At 41.0% G+C, this 19,315-nt stretch overlaps 1 protein-coding gene and 1 pseudogene across 3 annotated transcripts in view; both read left to right on the top strand.

Moving 5' to 3' along the window:
- Positions 1-19,315, top strand: part of CDH8 (cadherin 8) — a 632,421-nt gene that overhangs the window by 555,214 nt on the left and 57,892 nt on the right. For 2 of the 3 annotated variants that reach the window (XM_089689822.1, XM_089689823.1), the window contains exons 9-10: positions 8,039-8,086; positions 14,739-14,860. In XM_089689822.1, coding sequence (XP_089545948.1) covers positions 8,039-8,086; positions 14,739-14,860 — 170 coding nt within the window. The remainder of the gene's footprint in view (positions 1-8,038; positions 8,087-14,738; positions 14,861-19,315) is intronic. The other variant, XM_089689824.1, reaches the window with a different exon arrangement.
- LOC149452095 (small nucleolar RNA U3) lies at positions 13,761-13,845 on the top strand (annotated as a pseudogene).

Raw genomic sequence — 19,315 nt, 5'->3', positions numbered from 1 at the left:
TCTTCAGTGAAAGCCCCCATAGAAACCACTTTCTATGGAGGCATTCATGCTGGCTCAGTCCCAAGTCACCCTTTTTGTGTGTAAAGACCTGGCTCCATTGGTATTGCACAAAACAGCCCTGATCCTCCTCTTCTTGGATCCCTTGCCGGAACTCCTGGATCCTCCTCTTCAGTGAGAGCCCCCATAAAAATAATCTCTTTTTATGGAGGCACTCGTGCTGCCTCACTCCTGACATAGACAGGCAGTTCGGCCCCACCCCCCACTCCCTTATCACAGAATTTGATTGACAGCAGAGGGAGCCAATGGCTCCCCCGGCTATCAATCTGCCCAATGAGGAGGGAGAGAGCCAGGAGAGCCTCTGCCCTTGTGCACATACCTGGATTGAAACCAGGCTCAGGTAACTATAAAGAGGGTTTGGCAGGGATACTCTGGTACAGAAGGCTCTTTACCTTAATGCACAGAATAAATTAAGGTTAAAAACCTCAAGGCTTTAGAGCCACTATAAAGTAGCATTTAACCCAAAAGCAAACATTTATTATTTTGCAGCTTACCAATTCTTAGATGTGATGGCTGCATTCGTTTTCTGTTTTAGGATTTCTTTTCACCTGGTGATTTGGCCAATAAGTCTGTTCATTTTTAGCAGAACAAGCTGAACTGCAGATGTAGCAGTTACAGGGATAATATAAACCATTTAACACTGACAGGGGTTATTACAATGATCAGCTTTTATTTATTTATGTAAAACCTTTATGCAGAAAGGAACAAAACTGTTTGCTATAACTGCTTAAAAAGAATAAGCTGGAGTTTGGCTTCAATTTACTTAGTGTATCTAAATCTTCTAATACATCTAATACTTCCCTCCCACTAGATTGATAATGATGCTGTCCAGAGGTGTCTCTGTTGCTCCTTCGTCTAGAGCAGGGGTCTCCAAACTTTCTAAACAAAGGGCCAGTTTACCGTCCTTCAGACTTTAGGGGGGCCAGACTGTGGCCAGTGGGAGTGAACAATGTCCCATCTTTTGTTCCCCATCATTGGTGTCAGTTGGAGGAATAGTGCCTCCTCATTGGTGTCATTAGAACGAAACGTGCCTGATTGTTGCTGTCAGCAAGAATGATAGTGCCCTATGGTTGATGTCAGCAGCAAGAATTATGCCCCGTTGTTGATGTCAGTGGGAGGAAGAATGCCTTAAGGGCCAGATATAGGCAAGCAAAGGGCCACATCTGGCCCCCAGGCCGCAGTTTGGAGACCACTGATCTAGAGTGTAGGCACCCTAATACAGGAGGAATGTTACTGGCATGATACAGAGGGAAAACGAATGCTGCCAATTATTGGTGAGCTGCAATGTATGAAATTTTTGGGGTTTATACTGCTTTACATACATTAGGTACCTTAACCCCTTGATGGCGAGCACACGCAGATATGCGGCTTCTCGGCGTCTGGGCCTTGACGCCGAGCGGCCGCATATTTGTGGCCAATTAGAAAATACATATGTGCTGAGAGAGCAAGCCCTGCGAGCTCCCAGCACATATGTCCATGACTCACGGACAGGTCCCGATCTCTCCTTTGATCAGGACCTTTTCCGATCATGTGACCACCGTGACGGTGAATCACGGCGGTCACATGACCCTAAAACCCCACCCGCCTCCTGACTTCTGAAACTCTTAAAGAGCCACGAAGTTGTTAATTTGGAAGAAAATCTTAAGTCTAACTACAGTTTTTAATATGTTCCCTCCCCCCCCCCATCTCCTACCTATCCTTTCAAACCTGTATAAAAAGGATGTGTATACTTACCTATTTTTACTTCATTCCGGTCTGGTCATATGATCTCTCAGCTCCCGCTCTCTTGTGTCAGTGAGCAGGTGCTGCAGGGGAGAGGAGGAAGGGCTGACATGGCTGGCCTAGCCCATGGGTGATATCACGGCTCCTAGAATTTCCAGCCATTGTTGAGCGCTCCCTGAGCTGGAGTTACAGCATCATGAATAGGTAATTACACAGATCTTTTTCACAGAGGTTAGACAGGATAGGTAGGTGGAAGGAGGAGAAAACACTTCTAAAAGTAGAATTAGATTGAGGCTTTTATGCCATTTTCATTTTATTTACGTGTTTGCTTAGTGAAATCACTGGTACAGCATCATTTAGCCAAATGAGGCTCTGTTACTTTGTATAGTGTTGTCAGTCTAACACTGTGGGTATGCTTACTGAAGGGGCAATCACAGGGATAACATTTTTACTATGCTGCTACAGCCCCATTGCCTAAAATGAACGTTGGAGGTGTGCCCTTGACTAAGGTCCACTACTGTACTGTACTGGAGATCAAGGATCTGGCCATGCTGCCTGACAAGGGTTCCTGGATCACAAGACTGAATCAACATAAATCCAAGCTTATGGCCGACGTTTCATGTATTAAAATAGCGCGCTCAGTGAATGTAATGCTGCTGATGTGCTTTGCCCAACAGAAAGCCTGCAGTAAATACAGCTCCCGCTGCCATGCTGACAAAGACAAACATACACGGCCAATTTAGTGTAATTTGAAGTGAGTGTTAAGAAAAGGCAGTCCCCTCTAGGTGATCTATATTTATTACAAATGTTTTAGCCAACTTTATTGCAGTTTTCCTTATTTCAAGGAACTGATGTAGAAAAATAATGAGTCTGCTGGTAGGATCAACAGATAATAAATCTGTGTTACAGGGGGACTTAGAAAAACAAAACTGCTGTGCTGGTGAAAGACCGTATCATATGTGTCTGTTTCAAATTGGCCCATAGTTACACTTTAAAGTCAAACTAAAGGCAAAACTTTTTTTTTTATTTTGAAAAGAGTAAAGGGGGTTATAATCCCTGTCAGTTTATGGATGCCCTCAAAGAGCTGGTTGTATTTTTAAGACTAGATGTCCACAGCATCGCACTCCCCCTACATTAGATGTCAAGAGCCCCCGCCACATCAGAAATCAAGAATCCCCCGTTGTTGCTCACGTCACATTGCCCCCCCCCCCCCCAGTTCCTTGTGCTGCTGCCAGGAAGAAGCTGGGACGGAGCTGGAGGTGGACTGGAGGTGGACCAGAGGAGGACTAGAGTCAGCTTCCAGAGTCTGCTGAATTCTGAAAACAGGGGAGGCAGACACAAGAGGGTGCTACGGCTGCACAGAGAGGTGCAGGATCTGTAGAAGGAGTTCTGTCCTCCTCTTTGCTACCGACTGCTGAGAAGAGAGGGCAGAGACTAGCCTCTCCACATCTGCACAGAGAAGTGCAGCTTCTGGTGGAACAGTCCTGTCCTCCTCCCTGCTGCCAACTGCTCAGACAAGGTGGGGTCAGAGATGAAGGGGGATACCACAGCTGCAAGAGAGGTGCGAGGACCACATGAAATAGTCTGGAGCAGGGGCAGACTGACAACTCATGGGGCCCCCGGGCAATAGGGGATCATGGGGCCCCTGTGTCCTTGCCCAAACTCAAAAAAGCCTATGAAAAAGGTACCAGGGGCATCTCTTGGGCTCCCTGCTGACCCCGGGCCCTCGGGCATTGCCCGAGTTTCCAAATGGTCAGTCCGCCCCTGGTCTGGAGGGCCAGATTTGGCCATGTATTTGACACATGTGCCAAAGAGGAACGTTTTTAATGTTTTAAAGGGAACTCCTGATAACAAAGATTACTATATCTACAGCCTACAGCACATAAACATGATTAGTAGGTTTTAGACATAAAGGAATAGATCTAATCATTTTACAACATTTTTCTGCTATATAAAATTATAATCTTGAAATGAAGAATAATTATGTTACTGGTCATAAAAGACACATAGACTGAAAATCGTAGTGTTCTCTTATATGACAGTTAGTGGAGAGATATCTCTACATTGGCATTTAGTGAAGAAGTGACCCATCACATTTGCTGTCAGTGGAGAAATGACCCTTGACATTTTCTGTCAGTGTAAAATTACTTTTTTACATTGGTGGTCATTCTAGGTGGGAGAAAAATCTTCCACTGCTCAAGGAACCCCTGGTAACCTCTAGAGGAACCATTTCCACAGAACGTTGGTTAAATAGGGCTGCTCCATAGCACTCCCCTTTATTCCCCCTGGAAAAGCTACATAAAGGATTATGTAAAGAGGTGGGTGGTGGAAGAGTAGGGATAGAATTAGAGTAATTAAGGCCTATGGCATACAGGGAGGGTATGCCAGGTAAGTTATTCCTTTGGAGTAGTAAAATTTTCTAGCAAGTTTGAAAGCAAATTGCAAGTAAATAAAAAATAATATATGGAACAGTTCTAGGACACATCCAGCTCCCAGGGAAAAGATGTCTAACTGTGCCCATCCTTCATGATGCTAGACCCAGAAGTCACTCGGTTATTAGTACAGGTGTACTAAAAGATCAGGAATTTGTAGGGCTTGCCCATCACCCCCTTACCAGAAATTTCTGCTGCCAGTGTGGGGAGGAGATGGCCGAGGGTATAAGATGATGTAAGAAAGATTTGAGGAGGGGAGCAGATAAACAAAGCCTTCATCTGACCCATTCTGACACTGCATTGACAGGAAGGAGGAGTTGGAGGGGGAGAGAGAACTCCTACCACTCTCTCCTCCACTCCTGGTCGTTTCTAGGAGTGGTAGTGCTGGCTGTGTTCTCTCTTCCCCTCCTCCTTTCTGCCAGTGCAGCACTCCTGTATTCCTATGAACATCACTGCCAACTTCTTAATACAGGATCACTGCACTGGCAAGAAGGAGGAGAGGGACCAAGAACAAAGTCTTCACCCCCTCCCGGTTCTTTTCCACGCTTTGAGTTCTGCGCTAACAGAAGAAGTTATGCCGGTGTCACTACTCCTGTCAGCCTTGTAGCAGAAGGACCATGCTAAAGGGTACCTACATCCCTACAATAAACCATTGTGCCCAGGGCAGCTGCCCCTCCTGCCCACCCTTTTTCCCAGTCCTGATATTGAATTGCAAGTAAGTGTTTAAAATACTTGATTTTTGAGTGTACCTATATTTTTTTAGGTTGGTGACAAGATCTTTGTAAGGCTGGGAATGAGCCTGTACTTGAGTGTACTGGACTGCTTTATTATGGACCAACCATGAGCAGATGTCAAATTGTATTGATATACTATTGAGAAGTAAGACCCCTGGTGCAGCGCAGTGTGGTAATACATAGCATTTCTATAAAATCATTTTTGGCACAATGAAGCATTTATTTGGATGCTCAAAATAATCCTTTGTGGACTTCAGATTTCCTTGTTCTAAGAAAGTTTTGTCTTTTCGAAGGTTAAACAGTCACTGAAATTGTAACAACCAGCTGAATTGTGCAGCCCTTAACAGAGCAGTCAAAATGATTCATATTAGATCTTATGCATCCTACAGCACAAGCATCAGATAAGACATTTGTTTAAGCCATAATATTATTCCAATAGCATCTTTATTTTTTGCATTATATGAAAGTCAGCCTTGCCAAGTTCATCATTTTGATGCCAGAGCAGCAATACAACCATGATAAAATGAACAATATCACAGCTGAGAAGTTATCATAGGTGTTGCTTTCAGATAAGCATATAATTAATAAGAATAGTTGCAATAACAGAAGCCTGGGGATGGTTTTATTGACCTATGAAGGTCTCCATGATTGGTGGATGTTATCAGGAACAAGAACTCATGACCTTGGAATACACTGGTTGCTAGTTACTTTGTATGTGGTTTTTGTTCTCTGGTGGCTAGCTACCGGCTATTGAAACAGTTGGTGTCAAGAGTTTAAGCCGAGTTATTGCGATCTGTGATTTATTTTAGAGGAAGAACTCTGCAGTCGGAAAACACTTTGAAAAAAAAAAAAAAGAATATAATAAACACAGCTCCCAATTATCTCTGGATCGATGGGATAGTACTTAATTTGGACCACAACAGTGTTGTAACCTTTTTTGATATGTAGGTGTGCATCCCTCACTCTCCCTTTAGATTGTAAGCTTCCTGAGCAGGGCTCTTGTATTCCTTCTGTATTGAACTGTATTGTAATTGTATTGTCTCCCTTCATATTTTAAATGGCTGTGCAAACTGTTGGCGCTATATAAATCCTGTATAATAATAACAATACATTTACTAATAAGTTGGGATAAATTCAAGTTTGTGGGAGCAGAGGGATGTTCACCAATTTGGCAATTGGCAAATGTCCAGAATTAGTTGCATATTAAATAGTCTGTTCCCCCACTCACTGAAGTTAAGCTCAGGTTGCTTCAGAAAGACATTTAACCATTGGTTTCTTGGATGCTTGCAAACACAGTCATTGGTTATTAGGACACTGAGTGAAAAATAAATAAATAGATAAAAGGTGGGTGGGTTGAGGGGTTCCCATCAAATCCATAGCAGACCATTCTGCTGTGGCATAGATTTTAAAGGGTTAGCACATATAGACAATTAAAAAGAACAAAGCAGTGAGGTCCACCCCAAAATCCACATTAGACCTACATCTTAGCATGCAGCCTGAATGGCATGTGTAGGGGGGGGGAAGTTCCTCTCTCCTGAACAATACCAGGTTACATGACCTCAACAAGTGCAGTGTACCTGCTAGGGGGACACCCCTGGCAAAGTACCTTGGCAGTTAATTACCACCTACTGCAGACCTCCACATCGTCTGGACCAGGGAAGTGGGGAAGAGGCTCTCTTCCTTTGCTCTGGAGGTTCCCCTGACAAGGTACCCTTCCTATATAGTTAGCATTTGGTTTGGTATGTTCAGGAGTAGAGGTGAATGCTCACTGCCACCAGCTTTCCTGGCCAGCAAGTCTGCATGCTTGGATAAGGAGCTTCTATGAATTTTCGGAGCAACCCATGCTTTTTTTGTGTGCATTTGTTTTGGTGGGAATTCCCCTAAAAATCTATGCCAGACCCTCATAGAAGATAAGGTTTTTTTTGTATTTATAAGGGGAATGCCACACTTTTTTTGCTTTGTTTTTCATGGGGTGCCTTCTCATAATCCATAATCCATACAGGATCCCATCTAGGATAACAGCCTGGTTATGATGTTAAGGGGGATCCCAGCTGCTCTGTTTGCATTGTCCATCTTCTCTTGTCTATTAGACCTAAAAATTTACAGACTTGATTTTCAGTTTTCTTATCCTATGGACTTCAATGGGTTCACATTTAGGGGCTTTACTTAACTTGCATGTGAAATAAACCCAAGAAGATTCTAGCATCACTACCAACAAGCAGCAATGGGTGTTTAAATCACTGTTTATCCAGTCAAAACCTTTTTTGGGAACCTTTCCTACATTGTAGTGGAAAAAAAAGTTTTAATATGTTTTTAGTGTGCTATGTTTGTTTATTTAAAATTAATGGGCTTGCAAACATGATACATATACACTAATGTGCAAAATGCAGCATGTTGACTGACATGCATTAATGTATGACAATGCACTGTGTAAGTCTGAAGGGGACTTAACCTGTTCACGCCAACGATATGCAGATATGCAGTCTCTTGGCAGCTGGGGCTTGATGCCGAGCAGCTGCATATTTGCTTACCAAAAGTAAGCAAACATGCTCTGCACGTTCCCGGCATATTTACCAATACCTCACAGAAAGGTCCCGATCACTACTTGCGATAGGGGCCTTTCCAATCATGTGACTGCTGTGACAGCCAATCACAGTGTTCACATTACTCTAAACCCTGCCTCCTGGCATCACAAACTCCTTAAAGGGCTGGAAGGCATCGGCGCCAAGGGGTTAAAGTTTATCTGTCATGAGAATAATGCGTGGGCTGCCTTTGCAGGCCTCGTTTTGAAAATATTAAAGGCCTGATTGTGTCTGGCTTCTGTACTGATGTGTCACAAGCAAGAAAAAGAATGGAGTAAAAGTCCTCCAAAGTACTTCCTTTCTGCCCAGATGCTCTCAGTATGATGGTTGGCATCATTCAACTCACTTCTTCTGTGATCAGGTCTCATCTTGTGACTAGACAGTGAAAGGAGATGCAGCACAGGGATGAGCCCATCTCTTTGCCACTCACCTTTCTTTTCTTATCAGCATTCTCCTTGACAGTGCATGACCTGATTGGCCCCTTGTTTTGTGTTTCCTTTCTTCTTTCTAGCTTATGCTGTACAATGGCCTAGAGATGGTGAAACCAAGTCAAATTCAGGTACTAACACTGCATTTAAGGAATACACATTAATCAACATAATCTTGGAGTTTAAGTGTACATCCTGTTCTATATTGTATCACTGAAAAAATCACTAAAAATGTATGATTAAAAAAAAATACACATTAATGATTACAGAGCTACATTAATGAGTTCAGCTTTAACCTGTATGTTTCAGGTCAGTGACTCAGAAAATATTGAATACAAATCAATGGCATGACAGTTCAATTTCTAGCATTATCAGAAGATGAGATCAGCAGTTGCTGCTTATATATTAGTTTCCTTTAAAAGGGACAATCTTCTCTTTGGTAGATGTTCATGAGTTAAGGACCCAGGGGCTTCTTTTATTCCTTTGGATTATGTTGTGCACCATCTCTTTTTAGATTTTCTTCTTTCCATTAAACATAGTTACATAGTTAGCCAGGTTGGAAAAAGACCAAGCCCTTCTAGTTCAATCAATAGAAAAAAAAAATAAAGAAATAGAAAACTTCTATATACTGAATCCTATACCCACAGTTGAACCAGAGGAAGGCAAAAAAACCCCATAGAAATCATGGTACAATTTGCTCCAGCAGGGGAAAAAAATCCATCCTATACCTCTAGGAAGTAGCTGGATATTCCTTGGATCTGGTGTTATTATCTATAAACCTCAATATTTAGTTATCTTTTGTGCATTTACTGTATATATATATATATATATATATATAGAGAGAGAGAGAGAGAGAGAGAGTGTGCACAATTATTACATAGATAAGTGAGTATGTTGCCCAAATCATAATTTTTATGCATATTGTCCAACTCCAAGCTATATACGCTTGAATGCTTATTGGATTTAAGCATAAGGAGTACAACACCGTATAGCAAGGTGTTCATAATTATTAGGAAGCTTCTTTTCCTCAGGCAAAATGGGCCAAAAAAGAGATTTAACTGACTCTGAAAAGTCAAAAATTGTAAATGGTCTTTCAGAGGGATGCAGCACTCTTGAAATTGTTAAGATATCGGGGCGTGATCACAGAAACATCAAACATTTTGTTGCAAATAGTCAATAGGGTCATAAGAAATGTGTTGAGAAAAAAAAGATGCAAATTAACTGCCAAAGATTTGAGAAGAATGAAATGTGACGCAGATAGGAACCCATTATCCTCCAGTGCTGTCATATTCCAGAACTGCAACCTACCTGACCAGAGGTGACCAGAAGTACAAGGTGTTCCGTGCTCAGAGACATGGCCAAGGTAAGGCAGGCTGAAACGCAATCACCACTGAACAAGACATATAAAATTGAAATGTCGAACCAGATTTTTCAAAGGTTTTATGTACTGATGAGATGATAGTGACTCTTGATGGACCAGATGGATGGACCCGTGGCTGGATCAGTAACGGGCACAGAGTTCCACTTCGACTCATATGCCAGCAAGATGGAGGTGGGGTACTGGTATGGGCTGGTATTAATAAAGATGAGCTAGTTGGACCTTTTCAGGTTGAAATCAACTCCCAAGCCTACTGCCAGTTTTTAGAGGATACTTTCTTCAGGCAGTGGTACAGGAAAAATTCTGCATTTTTCAAGAGGTCCTTGATATTTATGGAGGACAATGCTCCATCATATGCATCAAAGTACTCCACTGCATGGCTAGCCAGTAGAGGCCTTAAAGATGAAAGAATAATGACATGGCCCCCTTCCTCAAATGACCTAAACCCTATTGAGAGCTTGTGGGCCCTTCTTAAATGGGAAATTTATGGTGAAGGAGAACAGTACACCTCTCGGAACAGTGTCTGGAGGGCTGTGGTTGCTGCTGCACAAAAAGTTGATCAAGATCAAGAAACTGACAGACTCCAGGAATGGAAGGCTTATGACTGTTATTGAAAAGGATGGTTGCTATATTGGTCACTGACTTTTTTTCTTTTTAAATGTCAGAAATGTTTATTTGTAAATTAGAGTTGTTTATTTATTATTCTCACTTTAACAGATGAAAATAAACAAGGAAAAATTTTGTTATTCATTTAGTTGCATAATAATTGTGCACACTAATAATTGCCCAATAATTGTGCACACATAGATATTCTCCTAAGAAAGCCAAAACCTCACTTTTTCTTTCTTAAATATTCAGGTTGGAGGTTTATTAACATTGTGGATTGGCAGAGAGCACTGTAGTTGTTCAATAATGAAATTATTCTTCAAAAATATAATTTGTCTAATAATTGTGCACACGGTGTATGTGTATATATATATATATATGTATATATATATTGTATTGGCCTCAGCAGGTGGATGGTCTTGGGAAATCATGCATAGAATGATTTAAGAGCCCGAAGCCTCAAGAACAACAAAAAGAAAGATGGTGGATGAGCCAACTTACTTTCATCTATGTGAAGTTGACCATTCCATTTTAGAAGTCCCTGCTCCTAGAATTATACCATTTTAAAAATCTTTTATATAATTTTTTTTGAGTAATTCAAAGAAAAAAAAAAGAACAAAGCCGCTATATTGAAGACTGCCCAGTTCAAAAAAATCCTTTTTAACAAAGGTATAAGTTTGTAGATATGTATAAAAGATCAGCGTGTCATGTTTAAAACCATGCTCCAAGACAACAAACTTATCAATAAAGCAAGACTGAAAAGCACCGTAAATGCCAAGGGGAAAATCTGATAGCGTAATAGACAGAATTAGGAGGGCACATTAATCAAACTTAGTTTACGCACCATAAATCAAAGGTGAAATATGTTTTAGCCAGTACTATTGACATCCTGTGTCTTTTATTATGGAGAGGAAAGTCTCCAACATATTTTTTGCCTAGACGCTATTCATTTGGAGAGCAGACCTTGGTTCTAATCATTGAATGAATCACGAGCAGATCAAAAATGATCCCAGTCACTCTTCTCTATTTTCGTAGCGGTTGTCAGAGGAAATTGCATTCAGCGGATGAATTTGATTGATAAAATAGACTTTGGGGAATTAATCTCAGCCAGGATACCATGATGTTTGCTTCTGTTGTTTTTTTTAAAAAAAAGGATAAATATAAAAATGGCAAGAAGCATTTTGTGATGACTTTAATGCTAGACTCCAGAAAGATGTAAAATACATAAATTAAATGGATTTATTTATGCAATTTATTTATTCATGTAAATGGATTTATTTCATGTAGGCAGTGTAAGTTCTTGAATTTGACTTGGTATTAGCCTCTTGCAGTTCCTGTACAAGAGCATTTAAACCAGAGGAGGGAAAAACAACACAACAAGTCAATCAATTGTCCATGCAGTTATGTAGAGGGGCTAGTAATGGCGCTAAGTGCCCCCCTCTCCTGTCCTGATAGAACACTGCCCCTCCTGCTGAGACCAAGCCTTCTGCCATATTGTGCCCCATTCCTAGTTGGAGGCCTTCACACAACATTTGGAGCCATTGACTTTTATATCTCAAGGAAGAAATGTTCACACAGAACTTTACTGTTGGAACTCAGGGAATTGCATAACAGTCACATCACACAGACATACATTCTGGAGTCACTTGACAATACATATTCAATCAGATTTAGTGGGCAGCCTGCACTAGTCACATGTGAAAGCATATGCAGCACTTCATGCACCCATCCCCTATACAGTCCCTCCTTCCACCCATGGTCATTAGTACTCACAGAACTTGGTACCCTGTAGTTGCCTTCATCAAGGGTACACCTCTCCTGGGACCCTTCAGGGAAATAGCCTCACTCAGGGAACTCTTGGCCTGGCCTAACAGGCCTTCTGCAACCGGCTCTAGCTCCCACTGCCATAAGGGTCAGGAAATCTACAGCCAGCTCTCCTGGTTTGCAGGTCTACTTTTCCCCAGCCTCCAGCCTTGTCCAGGGTCTACAAATACTGGTTACGTCTGTACTGGTGTGCGGTGTTCAGCTTCCATGCCCCAAGTGCATTAGGACTTTTCCAACCTGGCTTAAATGTGGATGCTGCCTCACCCATGAAATCACTGTAGGAGAGCTCTACCTAAAAGGGGCCTAGCACTTAATTACACTATCTGCTGTAACCAGACACTATTCTGGAACAGAGTCACTTAGGGGCAAACTTGCTAGCTGCACCTGCCTACAAGTGCAAGAAGTATGCTGATAGAAGAAGAGCACAGGAGCTGTTATGGACCGCCTGGTGTACTCTATCAGTCCACAGGACAGGATTCCCCAGGGCGTGGAGTCTAAGCCCCAGTCCACTTGTTCACCAGAGCCCCTGATGGTGGGGATGGGCTTGGAGCGGACAGTGACCAGGTCGCGGCCCCTGAGTACACCAGAGGTAGAGGAATCACCAGAGGTAATGACATTTAGAGAGCCTGATGTGAAGAGGCAGACAGGTCTGGAGAGTAGCAGCTAATCCGTGCAGGTTGGTTGGATGGCTGAGCAATAGCGTGGTCAGACGGGCCGGGTCGGTAATGGGCGGACAGCGTGGTACAAGACAGCAGGCACAGAGGAATCGGGTCACTCGCCGGGTCTGATAACAGAAGTTCAGATCAGAAGGGATATCCAGAAGAGTAGTCAAACGAGCCAGAGGGTCAGGGCAGGAGAATATCAGCAAGGTCAGGTTCAAGCAAGGTCAGCAACAGTCAGGAACCAACTCACAGATCACAGGAACAAGATCAGACCATACGGCAACTTGTGTCTGTGCAGGGCTGGTTGAAGTAGCCCGCCCTGCGCCTGACAGGCGCAGCCTAGGTCCTAGTGCCTGCCCAGTGCCGTCATAGGTGATGGGTGCGCCTGGGTCCTAGTGCCCTGCTGCCTGCATGTCTTGACAGACACCTACGCATGTGGAGCATCCTGCGTTGCGATGGTCCCTGACAGGAGAATGATAAGATTATAAGTTTGTGGTTTCTTCATTTACTGTCCAGCCACAGGTTGGGGGAGGGACAAGACTGGTAAGTGTTACCTAACTGCAGCAGTGAAGAATCATTGCCATGACTAAGCTCCATGGGCAGATTGAATCGTATTCGAAATGTGGCCTGGTTGGAGCCACTCGATGCATTAAGATATCGCTCAGTAAATTGTCCCTGTTCAAAGTTTTCGGTCAAACTTTCGGTAGGTTAGAATGTTTGTCAGCGAACCAAACAGGGGGTGTTAAGCCCGTCGCTACTGTTTAGTGATCATGGCTAAAAATTGCAAACCTAGAACAAACAGACAAGTGGTCAAAGGAAGGTTACACATTCCTTGCCTCGGGTGACAGGGGGCCATGTGTTGGCACTGCTGAAATCTACAACATGAGTGCAGAGATCTTCCCAAAATCTCTCTTTTATCTTATAATAGTGCTAAAGATAGGATAGTGCTAGGCTCCTACTTTCCATATAAACAAAAGCGACACTAAACTCTGGTAGAAAATTCAAGTATGTATTCTAAACTCCAAAAATTCCATTCTATTGCTCTCAGCTTCCTCCAATTCTCCAAATGCCTTTTTCTTCTGCTGTGATCTGACTTCCTGTTAGAGAACTATCTCTACAATGATTTTTCATAGTCCCACTGTATGTAGAAATGCAGCCACCCTGCCTTTCTCATTTCCAAGATGTACTAAGGACTAGGAACTATGGGATATGCACTGCACATGACCACAACTAATTTGCACTGCTGAATGCACACTACAAATTCCACCATTCATAGTCCCTACTTCATCTTGGGAGTGAGCAAGGGAGGGTGGCTACAATCAAATACAAAAACTCAAGACTATACTTTCAGGGATCATTTCTATAGTTCTTGACTGTTGGAATGTGCTCTAAAGTGTACAAATAAAAAAACTCACTGAGTATGTTACAAGGAAGCATAAAAAACAAATATTTTCAGAAAATTAGATTACAGGGCCCTTAAATAATGGATGTGTATGGATTATTGTTAGAGAATGAAGAAATAGTTTAGTGTCACTTTTAGTTATAGAAGCTGAGAATCAAGCACATCAATTAATCCACCAGTAATCACTGTCAGTGAGCAATGATCATCCAGCAAAGCAATGTTTAATCTCATTTCTGTAATACAGCAGACAAAGAGTGCTTCTTGATATTTTGTAGCTGATGTGTACATGAAAAAAAAATCATGATCCTATGAATTATACATCTAAGCTATTCTATATATGACTATCTTGAGGACTGTTTGAAGGAAAAATGTCTTTAAACTGCCAGCCAAGTCTTCACTTTGTATTACATTATCTAATTTTAAATAAAAATAAGCATATGTCAGGAATCATTGATATATTTTGTAAATAGCAACCAGTAATGACATTTGCTATGCTAATATAATAGATCTTAAGCCAAAACAACTAATCAAACCAAATTTTGCGTTTAGTGCCAAAAACAAATAAAAACAAATAAAATACACACTTCGTTATAAAAACAATCATGGATGCATAATGAATTGTGTCAGTAAAAGAGGCTAAATATTATCGCTGCAAAATGGTCTTATTTATTCCTCGAAGGTCTTTATCAGCTCCATCCCAAATGAATGCCGCTCGCTCTGAAGATTTATGCAGAAGATGTGAAATGTTGGCTCTTTTCTTCCCTTCGGTTTAACTCCAGATACTTAGCGGCTAATACAATTCTATTAGCAAGTTAAAAAGGATAAAGCAGGTCTTGTTTTATTTAAATGTATGCAGTGCCGGAGCCGCACAAATGGCTTAACTTTTTCTTCTGGTCCTCTTTTGACTTTAGGAAACCACAGTCAGATCTCCAGAGTGCCCGTTTCAATTAAGGTTCTTGATGTTAACGACAATGCCCCGGAGTTTGCTACAGACTACGAAGCGTTTCTTTGTGAGAATGGAAAACCTGGACAGGTAAGATTGACAGGAGCTCTGCAGAGTCCACTCTGTTTCTTTTCAATAAACTATGGTGCATTTCTTCATAATGTACATGTGAATGATGACACCTTTGGGTAAGGCTCTTTCCCTTTTGTAGAAGTTATGATGACTGCTAAACCTCAACTTTAGGTAAGCAATTAAATGGGAATTTCATGTTTTTTTTAAAAAATAATATATTGTATAAAATAGATTGTAAAAAGAAATACTCACAAAATGTTAAAAAAAAAGTTAAAATCATAAGCATGTATCAAATCCTATAACAGGGGTATTTGTATTTCCTTGACCTGTATAGTCAGTGAAAAAGATCTGTTCAGTGCACAGCAACAAAGAGCAGTGAGGGAAATTAGGCTGACTCATTTCAAGCCCTCTTATTCAGGAGAGGAAGGACCTCAGTGTACATTCCGAATAATTTTGCAAATAAGCAGATAGAAGTATAAAAAATATAAAAATATAAGCCACATTCCACAACTTAGCTTGTCCTTTTGTGTTTAATGTATCCCCTATCCTTGTGAGTAAGCCAGCAGTGGAGAAACGTATCCAAGGTAGGTTGGTTTCAGGTGGAGACATCAATGCATGCAGTCTATTTTTGAAAATTAATCAGAGAAAGAAGAGCTAAGTTCTGCAGCTTTTATTTGTTATACTTTTGGCTGAGAAAGGAGACCGGCTGTGATAACCATCACCCTGGTTGTTTGTGTTGGATGAAAGCCTGGAGTGGAGCCATGGGTTTGGGTATGTTCTTGAAATAAGCAGATACATTTAATTTATTGAAGCAGAGGCATATCATGTCTCTTTTGCAGTAAAGGTCCTGTCTGCAATTTTTAACTTTTTCACTTTATCAGAGAACGTACTCACTGGACAGTTGCAGCCAGGGGCGGACTGACAACTCATGGGGCCCCTGGGCAATAGGGGATCATGGGGCCCCTGTGTCCTTGCCCAAACTAAAAAAAAAACTATGAAAAAGGTACCAGGGGCATCTCATGGGGCCCCCTACTGATCCGGGGCCCTCGGGCAGTGCCCGAGTTTCCAAATAGTCAGTCTGCCCCTGGTTGCAGCCAGTATAGAGGTATGTCAGATAATGTCATTTGACCCTTTTATTGGTCCCAACTGTCCAATAAGTACATTTTATGATGGGCATTAGATAAATATATAAGGGCACAGCTATGATTAAGAACTATGGTGGTTTCAATAGAGTTTGGTGTTTGGTACTTGCAGCCAGAGGGTAAAATGAAAGATACAGGGAGTGAACAAAGGATTATACTTGATATTTTGTCTTTGATATCTGCTTGGAGTTGAGCTTTAATTTTAGTGAATTGTATAATCAAAATTTGCTGCCTGTCTTCGTATGAGTGTGCATAGGATGTTTTTAAAGCAGTTCCCATGGAAAAATCCAATTTTCTATCCAGAAATATAAAAAAAAAGAGTGGATTGCCATATGTTACTTGAGCTAGAATGAAATAGTGAACAGTCTAATTTATGCACCCAGAGGCAAACCTTACTGAGAGCAATGCTTATTATAAAGTAAGTTGCTTTGTTCAGTTGTTTGTTAAAAACATAACCGCAGGAACCATAGCCCATATCAAGTCTCTAACAGTGAGTCTTGTAACCCCTCCTAGCAGGTTATAATTTCATCTCCACCTCAGTTCTCCTGCAGCACCTACCTATATTGTCCAAAGGCAAACAGAAAGGCAAGAATTCAAGTATTATCAAACTCTCCAAAAAAAATATATATAATAATAACACCCCCCTAAGTACAGTATCTGAATATCTTATATAGGATTATTACACACTTGATTTTTCAAATATACCTTTTGGAAAGTGTTATTTAAATTATCTTCAGTAAGTGCTATTATCCCCTCAGGGCCTGTACTTTCCTTTTCTCTAAAATTCTGTAAGTGCTTGTACAGGTCTCTCTCTGTGGAATTCCAGGACTACATGCCCCATACTGCATTGTGTAAGATATGTTAATGTGCATGCATGATTGTAGTCCCACACAAGAGTGTAGTTAGTACAAGGGTGTGTATGTAAGAATATAGCCCCAGTAAGGGAGTGCACTTGCTGTGTTGACAGAGACATGGGTCATTATGGGCACCATCCACATATGTTAAGCTAAGGAAAAATATAAAAGAATGTCTGGCTTGGCAGAAGCTACTGTGCTCATAACAAAAGTTGACACAGTTACATTGGTAAGTGGATCTACTTAACATATTTATTTGCCAGGGTTTATTTATTCTTTAAGAAAAAATTAAACATATATGGCAAATGTCATGCTTTTACCCCCTCTTGTTCTGCTAATCTGGCACAAGTCCAAGAGTGCTTTTTCATAATATAGAGAGTAGTAATGAAATTCTTCAGTCTTTCGGCTAGCCTTATATCTGTGCATTGTGATATCCTGTCTTAAAGTGGTAGTAAACCCTGACAAAAAAAAAAAAAAATTGGTCCCTCAAGCAGTTTAAGTCATAATGTGCTAATACGCACTGAATACTAGCACATAATGACAGAGTTCCAGTAAAAAAAAGCCCTCCAGTGGCACACTGTCACTTTCATTTTCACCTAACATCTGGGTTCTCGCTCTCTGGCCTTTTAAATAGCTGGGTCATGTAGACGTCACTATCGTACATGTGCACGGGGGTCACGGTAGCTGCACAGCTTACTGAATGGACGGCGTACTCCAGTGTGCCTTCCATTTAGAGCACAGTGCGCATGCACCAGTCATGTCACTGGCCACTACAAATGGGAATATCTCCTAAACAGAACATGTTTAGGAGATATTAACTGTACCTACAGGTACAGTAGGTATGGTACAGTAAGCCTTTTTATAAGTTTACCTGTAGGTACAAGTCAGATAGCGGAGTTTACAATTGTTGCTGTGCACTACAGCACACAGATGGGAGCCACATGTACATTGTGGTGCCGTGCATTTAAAATTGGTATTAGTCCAGATTTAGAAGTGTTTTGCATACTACTAGTCAACCAGGGGTATATAATGATAGATAGATAGATAGATAGATAGATAGATAGATAGATAGATAGATAGATAGATAGAGATAGATAGATAGATAGATAGATAGATAGATAGATAGATAGATAGATGATAGATATGGGAAGGATAGATAGATAGATAGATAGATAGATAGATAGATAGATAGATAGATAGATAGATAGATAGATAGATAGATGATAGATATGGGAAGGATAGATAGATAGATAGATAGATAGATGACTAACACACCTAGAAGAACTTTTTGGACATCCCATATCAAAACCGTGGCCATTACTATGGAGCTGCCCTCCTCCCCTCATTTACTCCTTCCACAATTTCGAAGTATATATGTGGACTTGTCTGCCCATTAAGTCAAATGAACATTTGTGAGATATTGAATGAAAGGCTTGAAATTGATGGTCCGGTCTATCCCAAAAGTGATCAAAAGGATCAGGGGCAGGGCTTTGTGTAGGCTCTCCAAGTTCCTTCACGCCAAACTCATCAAACCAAGCCTTTATGGACCTGGCTTTGTGCACAGGGGCATGGTCAAGTTAGAGTAAAAAAGTCTTTCTGCAGAATTTTGCCACAAGGATGGAAGGGTACAAATGTTTAAAATAGCTTTGTATGCTGTCGAATCAGAGGCATGTTTCACTGGAAGTTTCTGAGCTCAGCAATGTCAAGGGCCATTCACATACTGTAGATAGATAGATAGATAGATAGATAGATAGATAGATGGATGGATGGATAGATAGATAGATAGATAGATAGATAGATAGATAGATAGATGATAGATAGATAGATGATAGATAAGGATGATATATGATTTCTGAGTTGACCTTTTTAGCTGTATCACAGAAATCATTAAACTTTAAAAAGAAACACATAACTAAGAGACACAGAAAAATGCTTTCAGGCATCCTAAAGAGTCTCTTGGCTTCTACTTTTTACATACCTAGCTAAGCTACAAATGACATTTAGGGAGCCATGAATGGTTCCTGCCATTTATTTCCTCTATTCGAAGGTCTCATTGTTGTCTTCATTGATATTCAGCTCAGGGGAGAAACATTCCATGTTAACTAGTATCAAATAGAATTTGCCAAGAGAAAAATCAATGAATTCTTAGGTAAGGATGATGCTTTTAAAGGCCATAGAATGTTTCATATATGAGCTTTCAGCTTACCTGCACCGCACAGAGCACACAAGTGCCCCTAATAGCTTATTTAACCTGTTCACTGACAGTCAGACTAAAAGTGTTTATACCATCCATTAGGTTTATTCTGGAAAAGTGCACAAAGAGCAATGGTGCTGTGTAGAAGACAGTAACTCAAAGTGATCGATCATAAATATTTTAAAGAGAAACTAAACCGGGTTTTACCTTTTTTATTTATTTTTTTGTAACTTTTAGGACTCATGCACATGACTGGAAGGAGGCCATACAGCATGAATGAGTG

This window comes from Staurois parvus, unplaced genomic scaffold (genome assembly GCF_062004578.1).
Source record: "Staurois parvus isolate SC_StPar_1 unplaced genomic scaffold, SC_StPar_1.0 ptg000498l, whole genome shotgun sequence".
In the NCBI taxonomy this organism is placed as follows: Eukaryota; Metazoa; Chordata; class Amphibia; order Anura; family Ranidae; genus Staurois; species Staurois parvus.
Note: the sequence above shows the minus strand (reverse complement) of the source record. Positions and strands in the feature narration are given on the sequence as shown.